This window comes from Zonotrichia albicollis, chromosome 4 (assembly GCF_047830755.1).
Source record: "Zonotrichia albicollis isolate bZonAlb1 chromosome 4, bZonAlb1.hap1, whole genome shotgun sequence".
Classification (NCBI taxonomy): domain Eukaryota; kingdom Metazoa; phylum Chordata; class Aves; order Passeriformes; family Passerellidae; genus Zonotrichia; species Zonotrichia albicollis.
Genome location: NC_133822.1, coordinates 57,717,732 through 57,731,860, shown reverse-complemented (window position 1 = coordinate 57,731,860; position 14,129 = coordinate 57,717,732). Strand labels below are relative to the sequence as shown.

Below are 14,129 nucleotides of genomic sequence, written 5' to 3'. Positions count from 1 at the left end.
ATAGAGATTTCTAATTCTGAGTAGTTCTGAGAGCATTTATTATTTTATCTGAGCCACTAGAGTTAGGGAGCTCAGGGCACTGTTGTATTTGCAAAACCCAGAACCTTCAACTTACTGTTTCACAGAAATTATCAAGTAAAAGTATAAATGCTGGAAGAAATGTATTTGCCCTTACTGTGGTTGATCCCATGTAGACCTGGCTGGCAGGAATGCAATGTGTTTGGTCTCTTCCATATGACTTATCAATCCTCCTTTGGATTCAAATTTCTCCTGGCAGTTGTAACAACGACAATGATGGATTTCTCTTCTGATGAAATTCACTAGCTTTACTTGCTGATAGAAGTTCAGACCTGGGAGAGATGGTAGTGAACAAGCACTTGGGTAACATAAATCTTAATTTAAAAATGCTTGCTTGGATTAAGCATAAGGATTGACAAGAGTTTACTAAAGACAGCACTGCCTGCATGCTATATGTTAGCAAATTAACGGAATAAGTGTTTATTCCCAGCTGCTGGGAAACCAACCCTTCTTTTAGTGCAAGAACTACAAACACTTTGTTTTCTCTCAGTCTGTCTTTAGGCTTAGTGACAGAGGTTCAGGAGGAGGCAAGTAGGTTGAAGAATCTTGGGAAATGAGAGAGAGACTGACTATAGGCATTGTACCCTGGCTTCCCTGGGCCAGCCCCAGCAGGCAGACAGGATGCACGGTTTGGAGGATCCCCTGCCCTGCCTGAGCACAGTGACTTCAGGGACAGGGGCAGTCCCTTTCAGCAGACCTGTCTCCTCTGTGACTGCCCCACGTCCCCAGGTGTGACAGCTGTGAGCCCCTGCAGTGGAACCCAGCAGGGATGAGGACAATGGTTCACCCAGCACAGAGGTGCCCCTGGGGTTAACTCAGCCTGTGCCCTGCAAAACAGCTGCTCCCATAAGGAAAAACATACAGCTCACTGTCACAGAAGGTTCCCTGTTGGAGGGGATGAAGGCCAAAATGCCAACCAGACTCACTTTTAGGGGAATGCTGCTGCCTCCTTGGGGCTCAGGTTCAATGTGCGATGAGAAACCTTCCTGCCCTTATGGGTAATTATCTGTTAGTATAATTATCTGTTATTTTTCAGGTGGGCAGTAATGAAGTTGAAACAAGAAATCCCAAGTCAATCAAGAGAGACTGCAGGGTCTTGGGAAGCCTAGTTAAGGGATCAGGAATGTAAGCAAGTGTTTCCCTCTGTCCTTCCAGTTGCAAGGAATAATGAGGGAAAACCAGAAAGAGCCAGCAGATCAATACCTGGTTCCAAGCCTGGTGTCACTGGAAGAATTTGGGGTATTTGGATCATGGGTGTGTCAACATGACCCCAGGTCTGCTGGTGACAGATGAGGTACACCTGAATCAGAGGGGGAAAGGGATCCTTGCACAGGAGTTAGCAGGGCTCATTGAGACAGCTTCAAACTAGATTTGAAGGGGGTAAGGGATAAAACCAGGCCTGTTAGAGATGAGCCTGGGTCAGGATGTCAGTGTATTGTGTTTGACAAGGTGAAGTGCTGGGTCCTGCAACTGGTGACACAAGCCATGCAGTGCTACAGGCTGGGGGAAGCAGAAAAGGACCTGGGGGTGCTGGTGACAGCAGCTGAACACGAGCCAGCAGTGCCCAGGGGCCAAGAAGGCCAATGGCACCTGGCCTGTATCAGCAATAGCGTGGAGAGCAGGGCAAGGATTGCCCCCCTGTTTAGCCTGGAGAAAAGGAGGCTCCAGACTGACTTCATCACTCTCTGCAGCTTCCTGAAAGGGCCAGGTAGGGGTCAGTCTCTTCTTCCAGGTAAAAAGTGATTAAAGTTGGATATTAAGAAAAATTTCTTCACCAAAAGGCTTGTGAAGCCTTGGTACAGGCTGCTCAGAGAAGTCCTTGAGCCACCATGCCTAGAGATATTTAATATAAGTGTAGATGTGGCACTCAGGGACATGGTTTAGTGGGGACTTAGCAGTGCTGGGTTAATAGCTGGCCTTAAGGATCTTAAAGGTTTCCACAGCCTAAATGATTCTATTCTATAGCAAAAGGCAAACATTGGCCAAACAAAGCTCCTAGCTTGCAGGCAAGCATTAACAGGTATAACAATAATAACAACAAAACTAATAATAAAAATACTAATACTTCCAAGTCTCCAGCAGCCAGACCTGGAACTCATAGAGCAGGTATTTGTAGAAGCTACTCTGCAAAAGAACCCAAAGGGTCTAAAGAAAATAGCACACATCCTTGGCAGCAGCAACAGTTCCATAAAAATAAAGTGCTCTTGGCTTGCTTTTGTAAGCTGGCAGAAGCAGTTTCCATTATGGAAAAGTTAAATGTCTCTACAAAAATAAAACAGATAAACTTGTTTTCCACTATTCTTATGATGTGGTTTTCTCCACACTAGTGGCAAATGCTGACAATTACAGCCCCTCTTACTCACCATGCTCTGACTTTATTTTAGGAAAGTGAAATCCATGTGATTTCTGGAGGGAAAAAAAAAAGGAAGGAAAAAAACCTCTTATTTCCACTACTTCTACTATTCCAAGTTAAAAACAGCTCAGCTTTTCATGGGCTGACACAGACATATACATGAATACACAGACACAAAAGCATGAAAGCATGAAACAAACCCCAGAAGTCTTGGTTCAGCAGAAACTTTTGCATTCATATTTAATACTGTCAAATAGTTTGTTAAAACTGAAGCACAGATGCTAACCATAAAATACATTAAATCATGAAACCACTATGATATAAAAGATGCTATTCCTTTAGTGCCTGTAGCAGTCTGTACACTCACGAGTAATAGCTAGTCATACTCTTAATGTAAAGCTTGACTTCTCTGCATGTTTTAAAGAATAGATGCTGGAGGTGCATGCAGTCCTTTAGTTCTGTGCTGAAGAGGGCATTTTAATGCAGCAGCTGATTTGCCCTTAATAAAGATGTTACAACCACGATTTTTAATTCCATACTGATGAAAAAGCTGTTATGTAAAGGAACTCTTACCTGCATGTGAAGATAGAGTTTTTCTGTGGTGTCTGCTTGCTGTTCACAAAACAGGCAAACTGCACATACAGGATGCTCTTCCCAGTCAGACCAATCTCTTAGGAATAAAAGCCAAAAAGATTCATTTAGTCTTAGGAAATAGAAGAGACATTTTGAGAAAGGGCAATTCAGATTCTGCTTTCACAACACTAGAAATAAATCCAGAGAAACTGAGCATTTTAAAGGGGTGGAAAAGACAGTGTTGATTCATAGCTGGATACATGATTACAATCGGGTGTAGAGTCTAAAAAAATTAGAAATTTGAGAAAGACTGAGCAGTTGATATTGGGTAATTTCTATGCAGACAGTCATTTAATCCTACTTTAAACTGTCTGCACTAATAAACAGAATCCTAACTTCAATTTCTATCCAGTTTGGCAAGTCATTTAATATTGCCTTCAGTATTTATTTTTCTGAGGTCTTTTAAAATTCCTGTATACCTTTCTAATCTTTCCATACACCAGCCAAAGTAATAACCATCAGGCAGAACTGACTCTAAGTGTTATTTACTTATGAAATATTAATTACTCACTTATGCTACATTTAGACAAGTACACATAGAATACTTCACCAAAACATTTAAATCCTAACGCTGCTGAGAGATAGAACTATTACTGCACCAGGCAGAGTCAAGTAAAATTACCCTCAAGTCACAGAGAGAATCAGGAAGATCAGGGACCTTGATTCCCATAAATTACTCTCTGCTTATTCAATTTGCTATGGCCAAGGAAATCACCTCTGCAGTGATCTGAGGGTCTGGACCACAGAAGAGTGCAGAGGAGGTGGATGTTGCCCTCAATCAGCACTACTGAGAGGCTTCCTTTGAAATCTTTCTTTAATCCTAGTAATTAATTTTTAATCAAATTTTTAATCAAATTTCTTCTTCATACTGACACTTTTGATGCTTACATTTAATTTTTAAATTTGAGCAGAATCTGTTCAACTGTTTTCTGGTGCAAAACTAAACAATAATGCATTTTGTCTACAACATTACAAACTCAGAAGGCTCTTGTTTGAGCTCTAGGGAAACAAAAAACACGCTTGTGGATGAAATATGGAGTTTACAGCTCTCATTGCTGAAAAGTGTTTTTAATGAGGACAATTTGGAGTTGATTTGATTGGCTTAAATGAATTTAAACTGTGTGCTAACTGTGCACAGCATTTTCCCTGCAACTACTTAAAAAAATAATGGTCCTGCAAGTCTGTGTAATGGGTACATAAGTAACTCTTACTCTTCTAGGCTATCGAGTAATTCCCGGTCATCCTCTGACTGCACTTCCTCCCAGGACTTTCCAAATTCCTGGGGGGAAAAAGAAAAGAAAAGACAAAAACATTTCCTGATTCTCATCACGCATTTTCACTGAACTGAATGAACATCTCAGAAGTCCCAATAAATACCTTATTTTGGATCACTTCAGTATTGCTGTGAGTAAAAGGTAGTCATACAACACTGCTTTAGGAAGAATTTTTAAAGTAATAATTATTTTCATCATTTAACAGGGCATTTCCCACACTACTGAGAGGAAGATGATTTGGCACAGAGTTCTCAATAAAACCAGTGGTGCAACGTTGTCACTATATTGCAAAGGTTTCATATTGTTGTCTCCTTATTGCAAGAGTTTCATACCTCCTTGATGTTTCTCATAGGCAGCTCCTCCAAGCACTAACTCTTTATTCTTCCTGCACTAACCAACCAATCCACTCTTTTATAACACTCTTCTTCTTATTGGTGACAGCTGTGGCCTGTTAAAGTCAGGCCTGCTCCTAACCTCTAATAATTAACCCAGCTACAACTCCTTAGGGGGTAAGATTACTTTCTATATTACCTTTATTTTCTTATATTCTATCCCCCTACAGTGCAACATTTCTAAAGGGTTCCTGAGGCAGGTATGTTATCAATACCCCAGGTTTGCCCTCCCACTTGCTCAATCCACCTGCCCACCTTGCCTTTCCAGCAGCAGGTGCTGCTCCATGCAGCTGCCCCACCTGAGGCTCCAGCTGCAGCCTCAGAGCTGTCCTTGCCAAGGCTGTGCCAGTGCAAACAAAAAACATTCCCTGCAACTACTTCAGCTTAGCTGAAGTGCTCCAGAAAGTGCTCTGGTGTCAGCTCAGCCAGAGTGTTCCAGAGAGCAGGAGAGCCAGGGCACAGAGCTCCACTTTGTCTTCCCTCCTCTTCTCAGACATGAACGTAAGCACATCTATTCAAGGTGTTCTGTTCCTCCTTTTGCTTTTTGTGTTGTTTATTTATACCTTAAAGACCTTCAGCAAGAAGTATATCACAATACATTTGTGCAGCCTTCAGCACAATGGGAGCACTCTCAGCAGGACTGAGATATAAATAACAGGCAATAAAAAGCTGAACGGCTCTACTCAAATACCAGCAGTGATCTTTAGCTAGTGTTTTTCTTTCTTGGGATTCTTCTTGTCTTTAAAAATAAACCCAAGCAAACTAACCAGTAATCAGAATAGTATTTTCGAACCTGATGGCTATGGAGGATTCACAAAGATTACAACTGATGATCTTGTCCCATAAAAAAAAAGACAGCGAATAAAAAGATAATACTTTATTTGATTTTATTGAAATGTTCCTACTAATAAATATATTTAATAACATTCTTAGTAACAAGTGATTATTGCCTTTATGGGTGTTTGGAAAAAGAAGGAAAAGATATCCATCATTTAACAATTTAATGAGAATTTTTAAAGTTGTTAGTGTCTATCAGGAAAATGATAAATAATTGCCCCTAGACAGCTCTAAACATAATGTCATCATATATTACAGAAAGAAAATTGTGTAATTAATTCAGTGATACTACATGGTAGTGTGTAAGCTCTCTGAGTGAGAGGGGAGACTCATTAATGTCACCATTACTGTGAGATATCATGAAGTCATTAACACCTCTCACCACATGTTCTCCCAGCTGCACACTCCTTTCCTATGTCTGCTAATGCTAACACCTTAATGAGCACCACTGCAAAATGAAGAGGAATGCTCACCATGTTTCCCCTTACCAGCACAAGAGAGTATGTTCAAAACAGCAGCCTTAAGCTTCACCTTTTAATTGAAGGTGAAAGGGAAAAAACATGCCTGAGCTTTGTTATTGCTGATGTTTTTTATGGTGTTTCTGTGAAGAAGGCAGAGAGGGAGCTTGTAAGATGTCTCTGTTTCCCTCATCTATTTATATTCAGAGGTGAAAAAAAGAAAAGGAAAAAGCTAAAAGCTAACCAGGTCTTGTATCACTGGAAAATTGCATGGTGAATGGATAACTAGGAACACTGTGATGAAAGTGGCAGGAGACTGAATCTGAGCAATTGGGTGGAAAAGAGTTCTTTGAAACATTCCTAAAAATCCTTCAGTTGTTTCTTTTTTTAACACTTTTTCAGTTCTCCAGCTTGATGGGCATCTGGGACCAAGGGTGCCTTTGTTAAGTATTCGATTTTCTTTGCTTTTTCATGCAAGATGCAAGAGCTGCCAGGAATGATCTCTAGAGATTCCCAAGAAATTCTTAACAAAACCAGAGAAAAAATGAGACTTGACATTGCTAATAGTTCAAACACTAGAAAATGCATAATTAAAAAAACCCTGAAGGCCTTGCTATATATTCAAGAAAAAACAACTTTTTCTTTTAAATACTTTCTGTGTGCCTCACAGAGAGGATGATGCTATAGAAAAATGAGAACATGCAAATGTGTGTGGTTTGATTAATTCCTCTTCCAAAATGTAGTCTAAATACACAGAGATGAAATGCCTCACTGGCAAATTACCTTTGCAATAGAGTGCAATTCTACAGGAAGAAAGTCTGTGTGCCTCACTGAGGCAACACATCCCAGCTTGAAAAAAGTGCAGAGATGGGAGAAACTAGAAACAGCAGCTGGTATCTCTAGCAGTGTTCCCTAAAGAGCAGTTCCCAAACTACATGCAAATGGAGATCCAGGCCTGTGCAGCTCACAAACGCCAAACATATGCTGATTTCCCCTGCAAATTTTCCCTTTTTCTCACCTGCCTTGCTGTGATGATCTGAGTTATGTTATGTGGTTTATATTGCTGCAGGACTCGAGATGGTCTGTCAGGAAGAGGAGATGGCCTTACCCCAACGTTAGTTAATCCACATTGGATGAATTTCAATATGAAGCATTCCCCAGTTGGGGGATTTTATTAAATCTTGAATCATCACCAACTTATGAAGAGTTTCCCTTTACTATTTTACAAAATACACACTACAAATCAAAAGAGGTTAAATATAAAAAGTGATTCCCATAATAAAATATTCTTCCCCTGGCCCCCAGATAATAGAGATGGCATAGAGCTTGGCAATAAGGAGAAAACATCTTTTTGTTTTTGAGGAAAATAAAGGCTTTATGAAACAAGCTTTCTAGTAAGTAGCAGGTACCATGTCTCAGCTGTCTAGTTTAGTTATAAGTGTATTAATTCACTGATGCTATACTATATGTAGATACATGCCATTAGTCAATTTGAAAACAGATATCTGGCCTTCCTACAAAGGATACTCCATACCTAAAAGTGCTGCTGGTAACAATCAGGTGAATACAAAAAGGAAGGTCTTGTCAGTCTGGGTTTGCCTCTGTTCCTCTGGGAATAAGAGAGTTTTAATACTGCCTTCTGTTCTTTCATGGCCTCCAGCAGGCACCACATTACAAAGTTCTTCTCTCTCCATTTTTACTTGGCTCTTTGTGCAAGGTGTGCCATGGGGCCACAGGATAATACACACAGAGAAACAAGGAAATTAGGTGTTTGTTTTTTTTTTTTAAGAAAAGAAAATAAGGAATTCTACATCTATATATCATAAATACGTTGTTGCTTAGTTCTTTGCACTCCAGTACCAGTTCATCTATCTGAATTAGCACTTCAAGCCATTCTGCAGGATTGGTATAATCTTCTACACTTACTCAATACAGTCAAAAGACCTCCAAATCCACTGGGGAATCATTTCAGATGTGATATGTAAACCATGTTTGTGTCTTTGAAACTGTATAATCCCCTGGACATTTAGAGCAATGTGAAGCACAGACCTCTAACACTCATTGGAAAAATGAGTAAATCTTGATAGTACACATTAAAAAAATTCTGGTAAGTTGTGAGGTGTTAGGGGAGAGAAAGAAAATCACTACATTCAGCCATTACAAAAAGCAGATCTTATGTAACATCTAGAATTTACTGAATATAGCTGCAGCTTGAAAAAAATCCATCCTATCACATTTAATATAATCTACTGTAGAGCATGTATGTGCTCTACAGAATATCTCCTCCTTGAAATGTAAATGCCAATCTACTGAACTCCTAGTGAAGAAACTGAGGTTGTTCCTTTTAGTCTTCCTGTCTCTGTGCAGAAAAAAAAGGGTTGTAAAAGGCTGTTTGGAAAGCAAACGCTTTCCATTATGTAGGAACATTCAAAAAAATTTCCTGTGTGCAAACATACATTTTATAGTGAACCATCTTATAAGTGTTTAAAGACAGAGTTTTTAGTCTGTTTTTGACCTTGGGTAGTCACCTAGCTCAATTTCCTGATCTAAGATGGAACAGATTAAAATGTAAACAATGAATGCAAATGAGAGACAAAAGATAATTTAAAAAGATGCCAAGTTCGAAAACATAATACTTCATGCAGGACAAGCAGAGAAGATAGAAACTATTAAAATCACTTAAAACAATTATACGAAATTAAAATCTGTTAACTTCCATAGGAGAAGTAAATGCTCAGTTCTGTGGAGGATCTAAGAACATCTACCCTACACAGCTTCACAACTTTTTCCTCACTGTGTAGCAAATACAGGTCAGTTTTCAACATTGTGAAATTTGAATATCTAGGGAAAAAACCTCCAGGTCTCAGATCATTGATCTTTGGAAGAAAAATATAGAATATCACCAAGGGAAATCATTCTGTCTTGGGTAGAAGGGACTTGGCAGAGCATTAAACATATAAATTTTTCTTCTCAGTAATAAAGTAACACCCATGGAGAAAAATCAAAAGGAAAGAGTAGGTAAAACAGTCATGAATACCTATTTATAACCTGGATATTAGCACATGTAGAAGGCACAAAAACTACTTCAGGTGAACCACAGTTATTTCTGGGACAGAACACAGCAGCTTTTGAAGCACCTTCTATATTCATAAGTTGAAGGCAGCAAATGAAAATCTGTTACATACACATGCACACTCTCTCAGAGGTCTGAGATAAAAAAAATATTTAGCAACATACACCTACCTGGAGGCTAAAAACTAACTGTTTTTCTTTCATCTCTGTGTCTTTCATTTTCCTCCTCTTTGCATTTAATTTATCCTCTGAAGAGCACTTCCAGCTTCAGGTTTGTAGAAAATGATCTTGAAGCCAACTTGCCTTAAGTTAGGCCTCCATTTACTTAATTGCTCAATCTTACCTTGCCTTCTGTTTTTAAAGCAGAGACTGAGCACTAATGACATGATGATTAGTGTCTCTTCAAGCTACACTCTTGCATCTCTCAAAATCAAATCTCAACAAAAAATGTTTACTAGTGCTTAGTTTGACAATTATCCAGAATATCACACCATAAATGAGCATACTTCTTAAGAATACTTCACTTGATTTTTGACCTTTATACTAATTGCTAGTTTGGATTTATTAACTTTTAACTAGATAATGTCTGTATCTCTTTAGTCAATTTGCTAATTATTCACAGAACTACTTACCAAGTAATTAATGATATAGAATTTGTCATATTCTTTATTTTTGGCATTGATTCTGCGATGCTGCTTCTTTCTCATGTGATCTTTAAGTGTGTTTTTGTCTCTGAAGACTTTTTCACAGTATAAACACTGCAAGCTAAGATAAAAAGGTAAACAGGTTAAACTGTTAAACATGTTAAACTGAAAATAGTGTAAAATAATAAACTTAAATAAGCTGGAGTTATATATAATAAGATTAACCTAAGCATGTCAGAGCAAACTAAAAGAAACAGAAAGCTTATTTGAAAAAAAAATAATTACACGATAATCTTAGATCACAGTAGAGTCAAACAGAAATAACAATCACAAAAAATGAAAAATATAGATAACAAAAAAATTTACTATTTGCCCCATATGCAAAGGGGGAGAAAAGTCTGATTACCCAAAGTAGGCACAGAAAGGCTGCTGATTGCTCACTGTGTGAGCTCTGTAACTCAGCATGGACTTACACTAACATCCAATCCATCTGTAATTGCTCCTTTGTAATTCAGATTGAAAAGAAACAAACTGTGAACATACTACTTATCTTTTGAAACAATCTAAATTAGCTAAACAGGAAGTTTTTATAGTTGTACCTCAACAGGGAGGGCAAATGAAAGTTTGCCAGGGTGGTCAATGGGTTTTGAAATCCTAAGTAAAATTCTGTAAGTAAATTCATATCCACACACACAGAGAAGTATATATAATTCACAGACAGACATACATACACATAGGTACATGCATATATGTACATAGACAGGAAAGTATAATTTAGGTGTATATACACATTACTTAAGAAGGTGAAAACATTCATTAACAAATGAGAATTTTACCACAGTATGTATTCCAGAGCAATTCAAACAAAACAGAAGAACATGCATTGCCTTAAATCAGCATCATAAAACTGTTTTGCTTCCAGATTCCCCTCAGATGTTTTGTGTGCAGCAGGAATTCAGGATTCTCAGTATCATCCTGCCTTTCAAGACATTTAAGAAGTTTTGAGTTCTCCCTATGCTTGCAGACTTCAAATCAAGATTGCCTTGCTGGGGAATCATAGGTCTGATGCCAGAATACATCTATGAATTTTAACATCTGCTTTGCTCCACCTGCTAACAGCAAAGTGTTTGCTCTACTTGAGAAAGGCATTCCCATGAAGAGTACAGAAGGCTTTCTGTCAGCATACATAATGCAGTCTTATTTGCCTGAAACAAGATTTTTCTCCTCTAGTAATTTATTCTCAGGTACTATTCTACTAGCATAGCTAATATGTTTATTCTCAGCCGTAGGGGGAGTGGCCTTTCACCACTCTGGACACAATTTCAGCATGTGCATTAACTACAGAGAGGATCAGCTTTGAGAAAACTGCCTTGAACTGAAAGCCTCAGGTCCTACTGATAAAGAGTAGGGCTGCAAATTATCAGCGAGCATGGCAATTCAGTGCATTAGGCAACACCAACCATAAAAGAAAAGGCATTAATATGTCTTCTTTTCTGGGAAAAGTTAACATGTATCTATCCCCTTCTGCTCTGGGTTGGCTCTCTAAGCTAAAGGGGAGAGAGCAAACATCCCACAGTGATGGTAGATGGAGCTAAAGAAGACTGGAACAAGAACTCTGTATTCAGCAGTTAAGGAGATGTTTAGCAAAAAGTTTGTCACGATGAGAAAGAACATTAATGCTAACAGTTATGAGAAAAAGGCATGTGCTATTAGTGATGTCAAACTGTGCAACACCTAACTGAAACATGGCACTTGACTTCATACTATTAACTGTTAGGAACTGGCTTTCAATAAGGCAACAAAAAGACTTCTAAGAGGACTCATAATAAACTTACATGTTCTCTTTGCTTCTTCTTAAGTAGTCACAAATGTGGAATTCATTTTTACTATTTCCAAGTTAAAAGAAATACAACCCAAGTTTATTGAAAACAAACAAAACTCTACTTACTTGTCAAGCTTTCCCTGCAATACAGCCAAAAACTCATAGCAGTTCACAATGTTATCTGGCAGCCCAATGTTAAAGGCATGCTCTCTTGCCATATGGTTGAGAAGAACAGATCTACAAAAGACATTCAAATAGAATGTTACATATTTTTGCATATACATAAGAATAATTTAATTACTTATTTAAAACACACCAATGGCTCTAAAACTGTATAAAAGCCAATGTTAAATAAACAGTAATAGTCTTGCTGCCACTGCTAGGAAATAGAGAATGCAATTTTATTGAAACAGGAAGTTTTTCATTTTCAGCTCTGCTGAATGTTCAGTAACATTTCAACTGCTCCATCCACATGCATGAAATATAATCCTTTAAATGAAAATTACAATATAGTTTATTTTGACCGTCACTGTTAGCAAAGCTCATTCATTACTCTATATAAGTAAATCACATTTCAAACAACCCCCTTGAGAAGCATTCCAAAAAGCCCTTTGTCAGACTTCTCTCTGCTGGTTAGCAGAGCAGAAATTCTTGGATGCAATGTGCTTTTACATCAACATTGCTTCACACAGCACCAGCAACATGAACGGCACTCAAAAGTGTACACAAATAAAATAATGGATGTTTAAATAAGATATTCTTCTGACAGAGATATACTGGTAAATTCCTTAGGTGCCCAACCTCTCTATATGCCTCAGCTTCTGCTTTTGAGGACTAAAGAAATATCTGAGTGTTGATACTTGCTTTTACCAGGTCCAGGCATGATTTTCAATCATGCCCACTGCCTGTCAGACGCAGGATGAAGCAGAGGATGAAGCTCCTCCACTGTCACCAGACAGTAGAGAGGGACACTCACAGAACATTGGGATGACCTGCAGGAAAATGACCCCTGGTGCTTCTATCTGTCCAGATTACCAGAACTACCCATGCAAACAGACTTGGCCTCCCCAACTGAAACTGATTTACTCTGAATAAACACAGTTCCTTTGGAGCATGCACTTCAGTGCAATTCTTGCTCACACTTGACTGATGTTGTAAAGCCCTCTGTTCTCACTCTAATTTTCTTCTCCTCTTTTTCATTTGATATCCAAATTCACACTAGTTAGGTGAGTTTTAAACAAGAAAATATACAACTGGATGAAAAGTTTTTTTAACCATCACACTGGCTTACACAGCTGTCCTTGTCACTAAAACAGTTGCAAAAAGAAGTTTCTCTTTAAAATGGTTTGTTCCCAACTCCAGTATACTGTGTAGTAGAAATAATTGCACTGGAATAAATAAAAAAGTTTGAGAAGTAAGACAGAATCTATTTAAAATGACACTTCAATTGAAAGAAATTCGTAAACAATACCTTAAAGTTAATTCTACCTTCTGAGTCCTACCATTATGCATTAACTGGTTCAATGACATTGAAAACATAAACAAAGATGCTGAGTAGGTATCAAAAAATAAAACAAAGGCAAACAGGGCAATAAACAAACCTGTTTCCTGTGAATTCTTGATCACAGAACATACACATACTATGAAAACTTGTGTCATATCTCTCTTGTTGTTGCTGTTCTAGAATTTCTCTCTATGAAAAGGAACAGATATAGTTATTCAGACAAAACCATATTCATAAAATCATTCCAACACATAAGTTTATTATACATATTTATCCTTACTTGTAACAATGAACATATAAAATTGAAATGTGCTGCTGGCACAAACCAGATGTTAGTATGTTTTGAGTGTGGGTTCTCAAAGATATTCCAAGTTTTTCCAAAGGCAATATGTGTCCAGCTAAGCTCCAGTAAAATTATCTTAACTTTATATACATGGCGCATGGAAATAAATACAGTCCATGGTGAGATCTTATGCAACTATTTAAATAATTTTGTATAAAATATATCAGCTTAATGTTTCTACCTGTGATTCAGCTTTACCTCCGGTATCAATGAGCAGGTTTATGGGTAAGCACCTAACACCCTATGGAATGGCAAACTCAATCCTACAGCTACTTGCAGGCAACCTAGAGGGCTTTTTCCTGATAGAGGACACAGCCCTGGCAGTTTCTGTAAGAAGCTGTGGCACACACCACAAGCACTCTTGATGTTGCATTACACTGAACTGGACTAACACCTCCATCCCTTCCAGTGTATATCTACAACCTCCTGAACCTTGTCTCAGCCTCAGATTGTGACAAACTGGGGATCATACAAACAGCTCTTCCTGGGAAGCTGGTACACCTTGCAGTCTTGGTAAAGACTCCTCTTTGGGGTCTTTACTTATTGAGAGAAAGAGAAGCTCCTTCACTTAAAACTACCAGTCAGCTGTATGCATGACAGCAACACAAGGTCAGTGCTGTTGTAGGAAGCATGTATTTTCAAAAAAATAGGTCTGGGATGTTAGTTTTTTTATTTAAAGAAGACACCCAGGCGCCTTATTCTGACACTGCCCCTCCATG

At 38.4% G+C, this 14,129-nt stretch overlaps 1 protein-coding gene across 4 annotated transcripts in view; it reads right to left on the bottom strand.

The window, feature by feature from the left end:
• ZNF277 (zinc finger protein 277) overlaps nucleotides 1-14,129 on the bottom strand; it is a 59,980-nt gene that overhangs the window by 19,715 nt on the left and 26,136 nt on the right. For all 4 annotated transcript variants that reach the window (XM_074539900.1, XM_074539899.1, XM_014275990.3 and 1 more), the window contains exons 5-11: nucleotides 13,165-13,256; nucleotides 11,690-11,800; nucleotides 9,730-9,862; nucleotides 4,276-4,343; nucleotides 3,005-3,101; nucleotides 2,442-2,484; nucleotides 176-350 (exon numbers count right to left, since the gene is read on the bottom strand). In XM_074539900.1, the coding sequence (XP_074396001.1) occupies nucleotides 176-350; nucleotides 2,442-2,484; nucleotides 3,005-3,101; nucleotides 4,276-4,343; nucleotides 9,730-9,862; nucleotides 11,690-11,800; nucleotides 13,165-13,256 (719 nt within the window). The remainder of the gene's footprint in view (nucleotides 1-175; nucleotides 351-2,441; nucleotides 2,485-3,004; nucleotides 3,102-4,275; nucleotides 4,344-9,729; nucleotides 9,863-11,689; nucleotides 11,801-13,164; nucleotides 13,257-14,129) is intronic.